The following is a 17,980-nucleotide window of genomic DNA, read 5'->3' as shown; positions in this document are numbered from 1 at the left end:
TGGGAATCCTGAGCAGTGGTGGAAATTAATTAAGAATGTGTAGTTCACTACTTTTCAGAGACAATACTAAAGATTAATACTAAAACTGTTATCTTATTTATTTTTTAATTAAGAGCTAAGCTAATGGTTCCTCTGCTCCAAGCTATTTTAGTGCTAAACTAACAGTTTCCATAAATCCCTTTGCTCTGAGTATGCGTGCTAGGTTAAGATAAGCTAGACAGTTCGGCTAATGACTGGAGACTATACATAACTTTATTATTATTATTATTATTAAGACTGTACACAGTCAATGTGTGTGGTCCAACAGCTGAGGGGGACTTCCTGTCTGCCCCCCTCCTCCCTCAGAGGCCCCTCCCACTCTGAGACTCACAGAGGATGAGCAGCCAGACCAAGCGGAGGTGAGTCTGTTCTTCTGTTGCTGTGTCAACTGAATACTGATGTCACATTGATAGATCACATCCAGATCAGATACCAATCACTGATCTACTGATCACTGTCATATTGATCACATACCAATAGCTATTGATCAGTTAGTAATGCTTCTGATGAAGTGAGAGAGAGCGACAGAGAGAAAGCGAGGAAAAACCACCGAAACAAACCAGGACAAGAACAGACCGGTACCAGGACTGGACACACTGGGGCCAGGACCACAAATTGGGACCATGACCAGACAGACTGGGCTCAAGTCCAAAACAGACTGGAACCAGGACTGGACATACTGAGACCAGGATCAGAGAGACCGGGAACAGGACCAGAACAGACTGGAACCAGTTCTGGACATACGGGGCCCAGGATTGGAGGTTGAGACTAACAGTTTACCACTGCCTAGTTTCAATTCTAAGCTATGTTCCTACTTGGATCAGGACCGGAACAGACTGAGACCAAGGCCAGACAGACTTCGATCAGGACTGGACGGAGAATCTAGTTAGACTTTCATTTGAACATCGGTGTTTATGGGCGATCCAGATCAGTTTTATGCCTGATTTTAATCACAGATATGGACTGAAGTGGAGGCATAGATACAGACCAGAATCAGGTGCAGAAACACTGTGGACTCTGTTTGGGCCAAATTAACTCCTCCAGACCGGATTTGAGACGGATGCTAAGAATGAGATGAGACTTTGTAAAACAGATCCAGATCCAGTTCAGGTAAACCACTAATAACTAGTCTGGGTTTAATCTAGATTTAATTAATCTGGTTAGAAGCTTTTCAGACTGCACCTGGACCAGATACACCACTATTTTCAGGACATAGGTCTCTGTGATTTAGTAAAGTAAAAGTGGAGCTGAACATGCACAAGTCCATGTGTTTTTCAGAGGATTTAACATCTGATAACCAGCTCAGATTACCGTCTGAAGACCTAAGTGAAAACATGTAGCATCCATTTCCTCCTAATGGACATGAAGCAGCTGCTAACGTTAGTCTGCGTAACTCATTCTGTCTTCCCCTGGGAACTAGAAGCATTAGGCCAAGGTTCCCCCAGCAGGCACTGATCGATACCGGAAAAGGCAGACTTCCTCTCACACATGGCATCAATATTTTATGTGAGCTGAGCTTTAAGAGTCCCAGCAATGTCTGATCACACTAAGGGGCGCACTGAAACCTCAAGTCCTAGAAACTCCACTACAGTCCAGGAAACTCCAGTGCAGTCCAGTAAAGTCCAGTACAGCCTAGGAAGCTGCACTACAGTCCAGTGCACTCTACTGAGCCCAAAACCCAGAAGTGTTGACTGATGCACCAACAAACAAACAATTCCTTTGATGTAAACATTTAGATCATTTAGATTTTTTCTGTATCTGAACTCAACAAAAACAAAGGTGTTGGTTGGTTCTTACATAACCTTTTCACTTTGTCACCGTCAGATCTGATTGGCTGACAGGATCCATCTGATTGGCTCTCTCTGCAGGATGTTGTCATCTCCCCCTGCCACCTCTTCCTCCCCTGTACAGCCCTCCCACACAGTGACCTCTGACCCCCGACATGTCACCATGGAGACCTACTGGACTGAGGTGCAGAGTATTGAGGAGGAGAAGGAGGGAGAAGAGGAGGAGGACGAGGAGGACGAGAGGAAGAGCATGGACGGTGAGTGAAAGCTCTGGCAGGTTGCGACATCGTGTCTCTGTCCCACCTCAACCTGTCTGTGCCTACCTGTAGAGGTGGAGCTGGAGGAGGCGTGGCTGACAGAAGCAGGGTTATTCTCCCTGGTGATGGGCTCAGCGGAGGACACAGATCCACTGCCGGCCGGGGCGCTGCTGTCCACGTTGACACGGCAACAGGTTGCCACGGTGAAGAGGAGGCTTGACAACTACAACGAGACGCTGAGGAAGAGAAACAGGCAGCCAATCAGAGACGTGCGGGATGTCTTCGCCCAGGTGAGACACTGGGATGTGCCATGGGTTTGTGTCAGTGTCGGGTATGTGTAGACTGGGCAGGGAATCATGGGAGTTTTCTATTTCAGCCTGATGACAACACGGCAGACACAAACCCCTCCCCCCAACACACCCACAATGAGTCCCCGCCTACTCGATACCACATGACCACCAAGACCATCCGCCGCAACACACACAGAGGTATGTATCAGTTTGCTCACCTATTTGTCTGCTCATGTGACTGTCTGTTTACCTGTCACCTCTAGAGGATCTCAAGGATCTTAAGGTGGTTGTAGGTGGTCTTACGGTGGTCCACTTTTCAGGGTAGCTGTGGGGTCCTGACTGTGGACCCAGCAGTCAGGTGGGCGTTTAGAAGTGGAGTGGGTCATATTGACGTGTCACTGAGACAGGTGAAAAAACAACTGCTTCCTGTTTGTGTTTACAGTTCAACCGACTCGTCCTGCATTGTTTTTTGAAGATCAACTGCACGAACACCCATCGCCTCCCCCCCTCACCCCTTCCCCTATTCACACAGTCTCGCCACCTGTTACTCGCTCCAGACGAGCTGATTGGCTGCAGCGGGACTCTCCATACTCAGAAGGCGTGGTCGAACACAAACAGGGTGGGGCCTGTTGGGACTGTCTGTGTTTCCATGGAGACGATAACAGTGATGAGCCTGTGAGTCCAACATTTATTTCAGTTTTAACTACAGTTCCCATAACGCATTGGGACATGCAAACAGGAAGTAGATTAGTTCAATTGTTATCTGCAATTAGAGCTGCATTTAATTTGGGTAATTTAATTTAGTCAAAGCGTCTCATTTAAGCAGCAGTCCCTGGATCACTGTGACACTGAAGGAAACTTAAAAACAGCAAGATTCTGAGTGAAGTTCTGCAGCTGCTGTTACCTCTGGATTCAAAGTGGATTTATGGAGGTTTATTGTGGAGGGAAACCAGAGCAGCTAACTGTCAATCCCTAGCCAGAGTAGAATGATCAATTGATCCCCTAACAGGACCAGCTAAAAACAAAAAGGGGACATCAAAGATAATGAGAAGCTCAGAAGTGGGAGTCACTGGATCTGAACATGTGTGCTTCATTTGTGTGTTCACATTTGAATGAGTTTGGGCTCAGTGTGTGATTTTTGATGTAAATAAGTTTCTAAGGGTTTTGAAGAAGAAGCTTTGTGTGTGCGTGTGCGTGTGTGTGTGTGTGTGTGTAGTTTGCACCTGTCTCTCCCTCCCAGGGTCTCACATGTGTAGACGACCTGTCATCATGTGACCTGATCCAGCTCAGCTTCATCTCTCACATAGAGCTCTCCACCTTCCTGCTCGCTCTGGGTATCCAAACTAAACGCACCCGCCCGCCACGCCGCAGGACCCGGGGTGCGCATTCACGTCACAGCTGAGTGGTTTAGACCATTGAGGTGTCTAGGGAAGGCTGCTGACTGGACAGTTAATGGGAATGAAGTCAGTGCTGAGGGGGGGTGTTGGATGGGTTTTAGTTCCCAGGTAATGGTTTGTGTCAACACCTGAGAGTTTACTCTTTAAGTCAGGGCACTGAGAAAAACTTCAAATGTTACACAGCAACAACAAGGAAACAAGTTTTTCTGTGTCCATCAGATGGCGGAGTGTTCGGGATCCCGCTGGACTCGCTGCTCGAGAACGACAGGAAGAAATTTCCAGGAGCCAAAGTCCCTGTCGTCTTCCAGAAGGTGAACCTTTCCACCTCTCACCTGTCTGTATCAGCGGATAGTAAAGTTAGCTTTCTCTTGAGGTAAACAGCTAACGTGCTTAGAGCTGAACACAATGAACATAATTAGCATGATCCTAAATGTATTAAAGTGTAATTTGAAACAAACCTCAGAATAGCTGCAGTTTTTTTTTTAGTCCAGTCCGTGTTTTTGTGGGCCATGATATTTAGCCTGTTAAGGCCTGTGGCCTCATGGGAAATGGAGTTCACTTGAACTTCCATCTTTTTTTAAACACATGGCATGAGCTTGACAAACAGTTAGTTTAAAATTGTTAAAAACCTCAATGGGATTTTGAATGAGGTTGTTAAACTAATGCTGAATAACAGCTGGTTTGTTTCTTCACCTTTGTGTTTGTTTATTTAAAGAGTAAACAACAAACAGCCTGTAACACTCCCACCTGTCTGTGTAGTTGCTTACTGTTTTGGAGCAGACTGGACTGCAGACTGAAGGGATCCTCCGGGTGCCAGGATCCGCTGCCAGGCTGAAGGTAAAACCTCTTTCCAGTATGCGATGCCGAGCGCAGCCTGTTGGCGGCGACTCACCAGTCCTTCTCACCTGTCTGTTTGCAGCACCTGCGCAGAGAGTTAGACAGGTGTGGGTGGGGCCTGGACTGGTCCACAGTCCGACCAGTGGAGGCTGCAGGTCTGCTCAAGCTGTTCATCCGAGAGCTGCCAATACCACTGCTGACGCACACACACCTGTCCACCTACCGCTGCGTGCTTGGTACGTACACACACACACACACACACACCTGCTCACCTGTTTGTTTACCTGTTTATTTATCTGTATTATTTACCTTATCTGTACAGGAATCTCTGCTGTGGTCCATCAGGTCCAGGCACTGCAGCTTCTGTCTCTGCTGTTGCCTGAGGCCCACAGAGACGTACTGGGAGTAAGGCCTCTGTTTCATCCACCCTTCCATCTCCAACTTAAACTTTTAGAGCTTTTCCTTCCACCTTAAGTTTTTACATGTCCACATTCCACCTTAAACATTTGCAGTTCTACCTTTACAGAGCTAATTCCACTTTAAATTTGTGTTATCTTAAATTTTTAAACAAACAGAAAAACCAGGAAGAGTTTCCATGGTCACAGATAAACCTGTATCTGTGTCCATGGTTACAGGCCCTGCTAGTCTTTCTACGTAAAGTGGTCTCTCATCAGGACCAGAACCGGATGTCCCTGTGGAACGTCTCCATGGTGATGGCGCCCAACCTGTTTGCCTGGCGCCAGCGTGGCAACAAGCGCTCCGTTGCTAAACAACGGGAGGAGATGGAGGAGGCGGTTGGCGGGGCTCACCTGATCCGGCTTATGATCATCCACCAGGACCTGCTGTGGACCGTGAGTCTCAACACAGACCTGCATGGCCTCAGTGACCTCAATGGTTCACCTGACTGTGACATCACTTGCTGTTTATTCTGATAGGTCCCCAACTTCCTGCTGTCTCAGGTGAGACAGATGAACCAGGCATCCAATCAGAAACAGTCCGGACTGAGCAGGACCAGGAGACTGCTCAGGAGGAAGAGAGACCAGAACCAGGTGAGATTGAGACCAAAATCAAATGAGACTGAAACCAAAAGCAGGAGAGACAGAGACCAGAATCAGTTGAGACCAAGACCAGAACTAAGTGAGACACCTGTCTGTCCTCTGATGTCAACTTTGTCTGTCTGCATGCAGGTCACAGAGCTGTGTGAAGGTGTGATCCGGGTCCATGCCCCCCTACACACCAAGGTCTCCATGGCGATACAACTTGATGACCAGATGAAAGCCAGAGACGTGACAGCTCGCTTTGAGAGCGAGAACAGGTAATACACACCTGCAGGACGTTACAATACGATACGTACCTTGATATGATTCGATACCAATATGATACCAATATATATTTCCATATATCATATATACGACTCAAAATTTTAAATAGTGCTGAAAATACCACTTGCTGTGCAGCACTGACATAATGTAATAATTCTCGTACACTATGACCATGGAAATAAACTGCATGTCAGTGTTCTTCCATTCAAATTCACTACAACATGAAAAAGGTGCCTTAAGCCTCAGCTCATGCACAGAAGATTATAGTCAGTTGTGTTCAAGCCTTTTGTTACTGAACTAAAATGAAGACTTTGGTTCAGTCCTTACTGGGCTCACACTCACAGCTTGCCAACTTCAATAAATGATCTCATAGCAGCTCAGGAGAAAAACAGAATTTCTCTGTTATAAACATAAAGTTCATGTACATTTTGCAAAGGTTTTCTTTGTAATGGGGTCTGCAACCTATGGTTCCCTATGTGGAACCAGATAGTCTGGTGGCTGACGATTGTGTTACTTGGCTTGGTGGCCATGGAGCGTAGCTAACGCTGTTAGCCTGGGTGGCTAGATGTTCAGACAGCTATCATGGTCTCTCCAAGTCCGCTCTGTGGGAAGGAAGAGGCTGTCAGACGGCCACGGCTCCGGTGACCAAGGTGTTAGTTCAGCAGACAGTTAAGCTCGGCACTGGAAGTCAGCAGAGAAAGAAGCTTTCCAAGTAAAGCGAGATGAGGATTTTGATTCAAGTCATTTTATAGAGGAGGAATGGGCTACGCCTTGACCAGGCATCCCCACTATAGAGGCTCCTGAGGAGACCACTGAGGTCCCCATAGTGAGACAGCATTAGCCTGAGGCCTGGGGCCAAGGGCGCTGACCTTGGGAGATAAAAATGCACACCTGTAATCATCAGTGCACGAGCTGAAGTAGATGTCAGCCTGTAGGTGGCGTTTGCCTCGGCTCCACAGGTTGTGTGGAGGCTGCTAACTTTTTGGCGTGGTGTCTTGCAAATCAACCTGTTGCCTGAATGCCATCCATGGCAATGTTCACCAACGACTTTTGTGTCCATGTCGTTACCCCCGTCTTTACCTTTAAAGCCAAAACACAGATCTGCTTTTAAAGACGAAGCTGCTGCTAAAATCTTCAATATTTCACTCATTCACTCGCTTCGTTTCTGGTCTGAAAGGACAAAGACACATGTTGCACAAGGACTGGCTCCATCTACCACAGGCCAGGGAAACTACAGCGGCCCCTTGTGGCCAGAGGGCGTACCAATATTAGGGGCTAGAATATGATATTGTATTGTGTTACAAAACATCGATATACATCTGAATATCGATGTTTTTGCACAGCTCTATGCAGGACCCTGTGACATCACCCCAACCCCCCACACCCCCGTCCAACCACAGCAAGTAATTGCTCCTGTCTGTCTCTCTGCCTGTCTCACTGTCACCTGGTCCTGGTTGTCCAGTCCGATTCAGCATCTGTATGAAGTTGGAGGAAACATCTGTGAGTGGGATTCCTGTAACTGACACCTGTCTGTCTACCCCTCGCTGACCTGGTCTGTCTTTGACCTGACTGTCTGTGTCTGTCCCTGACCTGGTCTGTCTTTGACCTGACTGTCTGTGTCTGTCCCTGACCTGGTCTGTCTTTGACCTGACTGTCTGTGTCTGTCCCTGACCTGGTCTGTCTTTGACCTGTCTGTGTCTGTCTCTGACCTGGTCTGTCTTTGACCTGTCTGTGTCTGTCCCTGACCTGGTCTGTCTTTGACCTGACTGTCTGTGTCTGTCCCTGACCTGGTCTGTCTTTGACCTGACTGTCTGTGTCTGTCTCTGACCTGGTCTGTCTTTGACCTGTCTGTGTCTGTCCCTGACCTGGTCTGTCTTTGACCTGACTGTCTGTGTCTGTCTCTGACCTGGTCTGTCTTTGACCTGACTGTCTGTCTGTGTCTGTCTCTGACCTGGTCTGTCTTTGACCTGTCTGTGTCTGTCCCTGACCTGGTCTGTCTTTGACCTGACTGTCTGTGTCTGTTGCTGACCTGGTCTGTCTTTGACCTGTGTCTGTCTCTGACCTGGTCTGTCTGTGACCTGACTGTCTGTCTCTGACCTGTCTTTGACCTGATTGTCTGTGTCTGTCTCTGACCTGGTCTGTCTTTGACCTGACTGTCTGTCTCTGACCTGTCTTTGACCTGTCTGTCTTTGACCTGACTGTGTCTGTCTCTACCCTAATTTTTATTCTGACCCGTTTGTCTTTCAGGTGAGCGTCGTCTCCATCCCGACTGTGTTTTATTGGATGTTTACAGGATCAATCCTCACTGTGACTGGCTGATCAAACCATGACTCAGACTGTTCCACATCATAATAGGTCTCACACGTTTCCAACCTGTCTCACCACCCCCTTACTTTGTGTGTCTTGTCTCCTGTTCCACCTGTCTCACAGTTAACTTAACCAGTCTTATACCCTCACCTGGACCGACTGCTCTTGAGTCATGAGAACCAGTTACCTCTCTCAACACCAGCCTCACCACATCATAAAATTGGCAGGGGGGGAGAGAGAGAAGAGGTCCAATTGTCATGTTCCTTGAAGCACAGGTCGAGGTGGAGGAGTAGCTGCAATCAAATTATAACTCATTTGAGAGCTTCACTCTTAGTCTCTCACATACAAACTGGAAAACACAAAAAGCAGTTCTACTTGTCATTGTGGACCATCCATCTGTCCCTTACTCAGAGTTTCATCCATCCATCCATTATCTACCTGCTTATTCCTTAACCAGGGTCACAGGGATCTGCTGCAGCCTATCCCAGCGCTCTTTCAAGTGGAAGGCAGGGGTACAACCTGGACAGCTTACTGCATTTCCTGACTTCCTGTCTGATTTAGTGCTTAGATCAGATAGTCATTATAGTGGGAGATTTTAACATTCATGTAGATGTTGAAAATAACAGCCTCAGCATTGCATTTAATTCTATATTAAATTCAATTGGTTTCATTCAAAATGTTAATAAACCCACCCCCTGTTTCAATCACACCCTTGATCTTGTTCTGACCTATGGCATCGAAATTGAACATCTAATAGTTTTTCCCCCAAATCCTGTTTTGTCAGATCATTGTTTAATAACTTTTGAATTTAAAATGATGGATCATGCAGCGTCTGGAAGAAAATTCCACTACAGCAGATGTTTATCCGACAACGCTGTTAATAAATTTAAGAAAATGATTCCATCTTTATTTACATCTATGCCAAGTATAAACATAGTGGAGGGCAGCTGCTTCAATCCCACTCCCTACCAAATTGATCATGTTGTTGACAGCGCTGTAACCTCACTGCGTGAAACGCTTGATTCTGTAGCCCCTCTGAAAAAGAAGTTAGTGAATCAGAGAAGACTAGCCCCATGGTATAATTTACATATTCGTACCTTAAAGCAGCATCATGAAGGCTGGAAAGGAAGTGGCGTTCCACAAACTTGGAGGAAATTTTTCTAGCCTGGAAAAACAGTCTACAAACATATAAAAAATCTCTCCGTAAAGCCAGAACTGCATACTATTCATCACTAATAGAGGAAAATAAGAACAATCCCAGGTTTCTTTTCAGCACTGTAGCCAGGCTGACAAAAAGTCACAGCTCTGTTGAGCCCAGTGTTCCCTTAGCTCTCAGCAGTGATGAATTTATGAGTTTCTTTACTGTGGTGACGTCACTGATGTGACACTTCTGGTTCTTTCACAGATGGGTTTTACAGAACCACTTTTATAGCTGCGACTGTTGCCTGTTCTTGTTTATAATGAAATGTTCCCATGGAAACAATAAAAACATAAAAACCTGCTGATGTTCTTTGTCTCATGTTCCTTCACTTTGAACCAAAACCAACCAATTTATTTACAGGCCTCTGACTCAAAGTGCCCTTCTGGGCTCCTGTAGTTTCCATCAGATAGACGTGTAGAGCTCTGCCAATGGAACTGAACAGGTTTATGTTCAATGTATGGTTTTACTTGTATGCACAGAGTGATTTCATGCAGACACTGCAGGTGAGGTTTTAAGTTTTGTTGTCTCTGTTTTACCAGGAGCCCACATGACAGAACACAGTGTACTCAAGGGAGAACTGTGTTCTCAAGGTTGTATTGCTGTGGCTACATACCATGTGTAATGGAGTATTTGTGAGATATACTTCTCAGTTAGGTGACTGAGAAATAGGGTGTAAGGAACAAGTGCATGTGTAGAAAGGGAAGCCTTCAGCCCTGTAGGAACTGACCAGCTAGGGAGACAGTGAAGCGTCTGTGTGATTGCTCTGTCATTCTATTTACTGCTCACCTCAGGGTTTTTGCCACAACATCACAAACCAACAGCTCCGAAATCTTCCGTTTTCTGCACAGAGTTTGGTTCAGACAGGAAACACAACCTGTACAATTTCAGTTACAAAGGAGGAGGAGCAGGAGGACGTGATGCAGGCCAGCGCCTGAGTTTAACATGTTCATCGTGTGTTGGCTGTGGTGAGCACTGTGTGGTCACTGACAGGAGCAAAAACCAAAAACGTTCACACAAACAGAACTTCATTCAAAATTTATATTAAAAATAAATCAACAGATCGAGCAGCAAGATTTGTACGAGTACAGTGGCGCTGACACTGACCAGATGTTGCTCCTCCTCCTGTTCAGGTTTGGAGCAGCAGATGTCCAGATGTTGCTCCTGTGATTACTGTCTATATGTTCAGAGCAGCAGATGTCCAGATGTTGCTCCTGTGATTACTGTCTATATGTTCAGAGCAGCAGATGTCCAGATGTTGCTCCTGTGACTATTGTCTATATGTTCAGAGCAGCAGATGTCCAGATGTTGCTCCTGTGATTACTGTCTATATGTTCAGAGCAGCAGATGTCCAGATGTTGCCGCTCCTCCTGTTACTGTCCACATTTGGAGCAGCAGATGTTGCTCCTTCGTCATACTGTCTACATGTTCAGACCAGTAGATGTTGTCCAGATGTTTACTGTCTACATGTTCAGACCAGTAGATGTTGTCCAGATGTGTACTGTCTACATGTTTGGAGCAGCAGATATCTAGGTGTTAGAAGCAGCTGATGTTGTCCAGATGTTAAGAGCAGCTGATGTTGTCCAGATGTTGCTCCTCAGCTGCCATGGCGGCTGCCTGCAGTGTCTCGGTGTCGCTCTGCAGGGGGTTCAGCTGTTTCCTCTCACTGTGCATATTGTTCTCATGACGCTTCAGATCCGATGCCTGAAAGTATAGACAGACGCTGAACTCACCACAGTGCTAATACACAGGCAGAGGAAGTGTCAGTAGTACTGTAAGAACTTACGGTACTGTCAGTAGTACCGTGAGTACTAATGGTATCATTAATAGTACTGTAAGTACCTTGGCAAAGGCCTTGCTGCAGGATGGGCAGACAAACGGCTTTTCTCCTCTATGCCTTCTCTCATGGTCCTTTAGGTGAGACTTGTGTTTAAAGGCCTGTGAAAAGACAGGTGAGAGGCAGGTGAGGTGAGAGAGACGAGTGAGGTGAGAGACAGACGTGTGAGGTGAGAGACAGACAGGTGTGACCTGACCTTGTCACACATCTGGCAGGCAAATGGTCGCTCATTGCTGTGAACCCGTTCATGTTTTTTTAGGTCTGGCGCTCGAATGAACGATTTCCCACAAACCTCACACCGGTATGGTTTGAAGCCAGTGTGGATCTTCAGGTGTTCTGCAACACACAGGTAAGGGTGGAGCCAGACACCGCACGTCAGTGAAAGAATAGCCACAGCACTATAATGAAGTAATATCAACGACATCAGCACAGCTGTGTACAGGTGTGGTTTTACCTTTGAGGTGAGCGTGTGTGGTGAAAGCTTTGGTGCAGATCTCACAAGCAAATGGGCGCTCGGCCGAATGAAGCTTCTCATGTTTCCTACAGAGAACAGGTGTGCAGTCAGGTGTGTACAAGTGTTTTGTCAAATGTTGCTCCTCCCACAGGTGTGTCGGTGCAGCGTTTACTCCATGTGTATTATCAGGTGTGTTGGTCAGTTTTGTACTCTAGATGTGTCATCGCATGTGTGCTCTAGTGTTGCCACTATACCAAAAGTTATGACTTCAATATCAATTGATAACACTAGTGAAATGATACCATGGAAAACAGTAACCTATCAGGAAAAGTAACATTGTAATAGAAGCCAGAACATGGAGCTTAAAGACAAAACAAAAAGACTTTAAAATCACTGGACTAAAAGTTCAAGTATTAAGAGGAGTTCAAGTTTCGGTGTTCATCGGAGCACCATCGTCATTTGTAAGGTTACAGGACATGAAGTCACTGGCAACAAATACACAGAAGAAGGTCACATGATCCATCGGTGTGTGACATGCCATGCCATAATGGCAGTGGCACTGACTGTGTTGCCAGACAAGATGGTCAGACGGTCATCAATCTATGGAGGTGTTCCTCCTCTACTCTGAGGAAGAACAAGTTGGCTCACTCATAAAAAGCAGGGTATGGTCTTTAAAACAGCATTATAAGAAGCAGACAGATGATGTCTCAAACCGTCCCCTCTGTTCCCCTCCCCTTCAACATAGATGGCCTCCTTTACACCTCTCTCGGTCCACGTCCTGCTCCTTGGCCACCATGGTCTGGTCTCTGACACCATCCTATCTGGCAACACAGTCAGTGACACTGCCATTTTGTCAATACTTGGACTTTTAGTTTAGTGATTTTAAAGTCCTTGACTTTTTGACCCTACGCAGACAAAATAAAAATATCTCAACAGTGTCAGTGCAGTGGAGAAGGTAAAAGAGGCTATAAGACAACAAAAGTGAATTATGTTAGTCACAATAGCTAAAAGGTTGAATTAGAGTTGCCCTTAATGTCCTTGTCAAACTCTGATGGTGAAAAAAGCTCACTTGTCACTCTTTTGACTTGGGAAATGTTATCCATCACATTCACTAATCACCATAAGTGGAGGTTTCACCTACATATATCTCAAAAAATGTAATAAAAACTGTTACATACACACACAGACCATTCAGTTTCCATATGGTTATTTGTGTAAATGTAAATATCAGGGTAACATACTGTAAACAATTAGCTTCCCTCTTTGTTAAGGTGCTTAATGTTTTCATATTTTTGTATAAGAGATAATTGTCTGTCCATCCTTCTGTGGCCAATCATTTGCAACGGGAGGCAAATAGTTTAATGAAGTACTCGGAAATAATATCATGTTTCCTTCTATGTCTGCTTTGTTTACAAACCGTGTAGAAAGTCGGAAAGTTGCTGCCATGTCTTTTTTTTTTTTTTAAAACCATGAAAGTCGCCTGCAGCTCACAGCACGAGAGAAAAAAAAACAAAACAAAAACAAAAACATGGCCATTGTACCTGGATTGGAGCCGCCTGTAACCTCGGATATACAGCTCTTATTAAAACTGTCGTTGAAGTACCGATGCTTATAAAACAAGGTACTATACTGTTTTTAACGGCAGGTTATTGCCATGCAATTGTAGTATCAGTACACCGCACAGCACTAGTGTAGTCCAGGTGTTTTGTCAAATGTGTGGTCCGGGTGTGTCAATCAGGTGTGTACTCCAGGTGTATCTGCAGATGTGTAGCACGTACCTAAGCCTGCTCTCGTCCAGGAAATTCTTCCCACACACCTGGCAGGCGAGTTGCTCGCGATGTCCATACAGCAGGTATTCAAACTTCATGTCGGTGGTCGCTGTCGACCAGCCGGGGGGCTGCTCGTCCTTCACCTCCCCCATACTGTCGGCAAATGTTAGTGTCTGAGTGGCGTGATGCTCCGCCCCCAGCTCTTTAGGCTCTGCCTCCATCTCCGTCACCACATCCTGGTCATAGCAGGTCACCTGGAGAGGACAGACAGGTGAGGTCATGCATTCCAGCTGTAACAGAACAGAAGAACACGGGGCCAGGCGTGTCCTCACCTTGTGTACATCCTCATTGGTCAGCTCTTTAAGGATCGCTTCCTGGACACGTAGTGCTGCGCTGGGAGACTTGTCAAGTTCCTGACTAGCCGATGCCTCAACAAGGTCATCTGTGGTGGATGTGTCCTCGTGCTCCCCGAGCACCTGAAGACAAACACGGTTGTCGTAACAATAAAAATTTGCTAGAAGAAGAGGAGGTTTAATCAGTTTACCTCAGAATCAGCCGCTAGCTGAGCTTCCGGCGGCAACGCCATCTTCACGATGTCATATGGAAACTTGTCTTTCTCCTCTGAGGACACGTCTCGTTTCTGAGGAGAAGCAGGGGAAAAGGAAAAGCTGCAAACTGGTCTCTATGTCTGTCTTTGCTCGCAAGGAGAAATTCTTTAGTGGCTTAGCCAAATAAATACAGACGATTTAGCTGATGGGAAACTCTGTCCCGTCTGTCCCTCTGATGGCAGAGTCCTCACCTAGGTGACGTCACTTAAGCTGTTACCTGGGAACAGAGCTTGTCAAGGAAACGGATTCCAAGGATCTGTCCTGATGACATCATCAGGTTGACGTCCCTCTTTTTGACCGAGATCTTTGCTGTGTACATGTAGTTCAGAACCTCCTCGAAGATGTCGGAGCGGATGAAGTCGATCTCGATTACCGAAGAGTTGTCCACCTGCTCAAGTACACAGATATTATAGTACTGATGCATATACAGTGTATCCTACAATACCTCCTGATTCTGAAGTGCTCCTAAAGTATCTAATGACTCTGAAGTATTCCTACAGTATCTGATGACTGAAGTATTCCTACAGTATCTGATGACTGAAGTATTCCTACAGTATCTGATGATTCTGAAGTATTCCTACAGTATCTGATGATTCTGAAGTATTCCTAAAGTATCTTATGATTCTGAAATATTCCCAAAGTCTCTGATGATTCTGAAGTACTCGTAAAGTATCTCCTGATTCTGATTCCTGCTTCATCAGTATCTGATGATTCTGAAGTATTTGTACAGTACCTCGTGCTTCTTGAAGAGTTTTTTGAAGTAGTTGGAGCAGGCTGCAAGAACACAGCGGTGAGCACGGAACTTTACGTCTTCAACCACAACAGCAATATCGCAGTGTTCGCCCTCCAGCCGCTGCTCGTTCAGCAGCTTCAGGAAGATGCTTTTGTGTTCGTCATCCACATACTTCACCGTCTCCGCCATCTGGACGCAGGAAACACAGTGCCAGGTGCTTAAAGGCCCAGTTCACCCAAATCAACAAAACCTGCTGCTCCTTTTCTTGCAAGAACTAAAACTCAAAAGACAATTTGGTTGGTGTTTCTCTTTACTGTTCACCTCAGCATTTTTGCCACAACACACGTCAAGTATTTGTACTTTACTTGAGTATTTCCATGTTGTGCTACTTCATCCTTGGACTTCACTACATGTCAGAGCCAAACCTTGTACTTTTTCCTGCTCTACATTCATCTGATAACTTTAGTTCCTTTTCAGAATCAGATGGATCCAACAAAATACAGTCTGATCATCAAACTTTATTGATCCCTGGTGGGAAATTCCCAAGATACCCAGCAGTATGGAAAGTACTTCAAATTAGAAGTATATAAGGTAGTTAACGTCAGCTCCAACATTACGGTGATCAACACAATAATCATCAATAATTAGAATCCAATTATGTCGGATCCATTCATGTGGAATGGGCCATTCTGCACAATGAGTACTTTTACTTTGGATACCTCTGGACCTGTACTGTAGTAACATTTGGAATGCAGGACTTTTATTTATATACTGTTACTGCAGTAGATTATCTGAGTACACTGTCTGTTGCCATGGTGACTCTTACTTTACCTGTCGCCATGGTGATTCTTGGTATTGATGAAGCTTGGAGTTGATTAAACTGACTGACTGTCCTATCCTCAGCAGCGCTGTACCGGACCCCCCAACCAGCCCTGGATCTGGACCCCGTCGCCTTCCAGTAGTTCATGTACCGCTAACGCGGCGGACACGCGCATCAGAGAGCGTGCTCGCTCCATGCAGCCCAGAAGTGAACTGAAGAGGCACGCAGCAGACACGTTAGCTGGTAGCATCGAGCTGACTGCCGTTAAACATACCGGGTTTCACGGGCTGGGTCCGGACCTGGACTCATAACGGAGACTGCGTCCCGGTTCTTCTCTGACCACTACATTTAACTCGGACTGAGACGGGCTAACGCTAATTTAACGTTACCAGAACAGCTAGATCAGCCCATGTTAACGGCAGATCGGGTCCCACGTTAGAACGAGGACACCGGTATCACGGGGCTTCCAGGCGGTCTAACGGCAGCTGTGCTCACCGGGGAGGCTAACGCTAGCTCGCAGGACGCTAGGGAGCTAACGTTAACATGCTAATTAAACATCGAAAACGGGAGAGTTACCGGCAGATTAACCCCATTCCCGGTGACTACGAAGACATTCGCCGGGAGTTCACGCGGCTCCCGGTGTCTTACTGGTCCCAACTGGTGCTTTTGTGCTGAAACTCGCTGGTTTCATTAAATGGCGGGCGGACCGGCCTGCGGCTCCGCGCAGACACAAAATGGCGATTTATCGGCAACCTTCCACAACCGTCCCCGGTAAACCCGCCGTCCGACACCGTCACTGACCGGACGGGGAGCGGGCCGCTCCGCCGTCCCCGGGACAGACACGCAGGCACGCGAGCAGCGGCGGCGACACGGAGACGGAGCTTGAGCGGCCATGAGCGGCTCGAGAGCGCGCAGACATCCCCGCTGAACCGGGGCCGGGGGACGAGGAGGGCGCGGGACCGAGGGGAGTGGGCTCTTACCGTGACACTGGCCCCGGGTGAGTGCCTTCCTCTGGGTGTGTTGGCGCACCGGGAGCCCGGGAGACACTTTGTCCGGTTGTTGTTGTTGTTGATGAGGACGAGCACCGAGCGGAGGCCGCGCTTTGCGCCAGCACGCACAGTCTGCAGGAGCACGCAGGCAGCGCGCCAAACGGCCTCTGTGGAGCATGCGTATTCCGCCCCTGACCGGGCCTCCTCACTGTGGCGATACGAACTCACCTGTGTGCGTCACCAACACCTGGTGGACCAAGCGGCCCCAGACCCCCACGTCCCCGCAGGTTCGGCGCGTATTAGCCGGGTCCGCACCACAGTATCCCCCGCCACAGCTCCGCCATGTTGTGGTGGAAGGTGCAGTTTCCACAAGCACAGAGACAAAATGGAGGCTCCCTACAAGGTGCGGTGAACGGAAAGATGCGGAACCGGCCTGAAAATCGGCACATTTAAGTGTCACATGCATTCACTGATGGTAACCAGTGGGTTTGATAGTGCAAAGAAGGACTGGTAAAAGATAATTCGGCCTTATTCATGTTCTAAGATGTAAACGATTACAGGCAGAAAGCTGTATTTGGTCGGTTGCAGAACTTGCCTGAGAATTAACAGTTTTGTACAAGGGGACAGTTGGGGATAGTTTTCAGGACATCCAATAATTTTCAGTGAAAACAACGCCCAGTCGTTAATTCGGCTTGATTAGAGTCCCACTCTGTAAAACAAACACGCTAAAAATAGTTCAAATATTAACAAGAAACCGGAAATCTTAGGTTTCAGTGAATGTAGTGGGTTTTATTGAGGGCTACAAGATGGGCACTGTTATTTAGCAGAAATTATTGATATTTTGGAACTGGAAGTATGCCGAGTGAACTATTATCAATTGTTTTTTTACTGTGTATTGTTTAATGTACTTGCGGTTACTGTGATGCCGAGGAAAAACAAAAAAACTCGCAAATTCGCTCATAAATATCGATCCTCCGCTGTTGTAACCGCAAAGTGAAAATGTAATAAAAATCAGTAAAACGAGTGAAGTGAAAGACTGTTTATATATATATATATATGTATATGTATATGTCAATGGAGTATGTTTACTGTGAACACATCACATTTTCTGAATATTCTCATGAAGTCGAAATAATTCAGATGAGCTTCCGTTTTTGTTCTAATCAATGACTTGTATTGTTTGTAGTCCAAAGTGAGAAACAATCATGAATTTACTGTTTTAAAATATATTATCAATTGCCAAGACTTCAGTCCAGATAGCATTACACAATAAAACAGGATAATCTGTTAACTTAAAAGGCAGCTTTGTCTCTGAAAGTGTTAGAAAGTTATGAAT

The 17,980-nt window shown here is 46.3% G+C and overlaps 3 protein-coding genes across 9 annotated transcripts in view; 2 read left to right on the top strand and 1 right to left on the bottom strand.

Annotated features, from left to right (window-relative positions):
* LOC113121869 (zinc finger protein 665-like) overlaps positions 1 to 17,980 on the top strand; it is a 219,208-nt gene that overhangs the window by 139,785 nt on the left and 61,443 nt on the right. The gene's annotated exons all lie outside the window — the stretch shown is intronic.
* Positions 33 to 8,388, top strand: arhgap28 (Rho GTPase activating protein 28). Of its 6 annotated transcripts, none has more exons than XR_003294792.2 (15): positions 33 to 398; positions 1,908 to 2,083; positions 2,156 to 2,373; positions 2,460 to 2,571; positions 2,816 to 3,048; positions 3,590 to 3,752; positions 3,990 to 4,081; positions 4,530 to 4,607; positions 4,690 to 4,843; positions 4,930 to 5,012; positions 5,243 to 5,458; positions 5,543 to 5,656; positions 5,795 to 5,922; positions 7,273 to 7,429; positions 8,177 to 8,388. XR_003294792.2 is itself a non-coding variant. In XM_026292739.2 (15 exons), the coding sequence occupies exons 1-15, from the start codon at positions 376 to 378 to the stop codon at positions 8,257 to 8,259; spliced, it is 1,911 nt and encodes a 636-aa protein (XP_026148524.1). In that variant the 5' UTR covers positions 33 to 375; the 3' UTR covers positions 8,260 to 8,388. The 6 variants fall into 6 exon arrangements, 5 of the variants coding, with proteins under 5 accessions (XP_026148524.1, XP_026148527.1, XP_026148526.1 ...); XM_026292739.2 differs by having other exon boundaries at positions 7,392 to 7,429; XM_026292742.2 differs by having other exon boundaries at positions 1,864 to 2,083; positions 7,392 to 7,429.
* On the bottom strand, positions 8,401 to 16,846 carry zbtb14 (zinc finger and BTB domain containing 14). Of its 2 annotated transcripts, XM_033325779.1 has the most exons (12): positions 16,636 to 16,846; positions 14,836 to 15,024; positions 14,320 to 14,490; positions 14,039 to 14,134; positions 13,827 to 13,970; positions 13,504 to 13,748; positions 11,726 to 11,811; positions 11,468 to 11,607; positions 11,277 to 11,372; positions 10,946 to 11,138; positions 10,542 to 10,903; positions 8,401 to 8,529 (listed from the first exon to the last, which is right to left on the bottom strand). In XM_033325779.1, the coding sequence occupies exons 2-10, from the start codon at positions 15,022 to 15,024 to the stop codon at positions 10,998 to 11,000; spliced, it is 1,308 nt and encodes a 435-aa protein (XP_033181670.1). In that variant the 5' UTR covers positions 16,636 to 16,846; the 3' UTR covers positions 8,401 to 8,529; positions 10,542 to 10,903; positions 10,946 to 10,997. The 2 variants fall into 2 exon arrangements, with proteins under 2 accessions (XP_033181670.1, XP_026148556.1); XM_026292771.2 differs by having other exon boundaries at positions 8,408 to 8,529; positions 10,542 to 11,138.

Source organism: Mastacembelus armatus, chromosome 20, assembly GCF_900324485.2.
Source record: "Mastacembelus armatus chromosome 20, fMasArm1.2, whole genome shotgun sequence".
NCBI classification, from domain to species: Eukaryota; Metazoa; Chordata; class Actinopteri; order Synbranchiformes; family Mastacembelidae; genus Mastacembelus; species Mastacembelus armatus.
The sequence above is the reverse complement of the archived record's forward strand: the minus strand, read 5'-3'. Positions and strand labels throughout refer to the sequence as shown.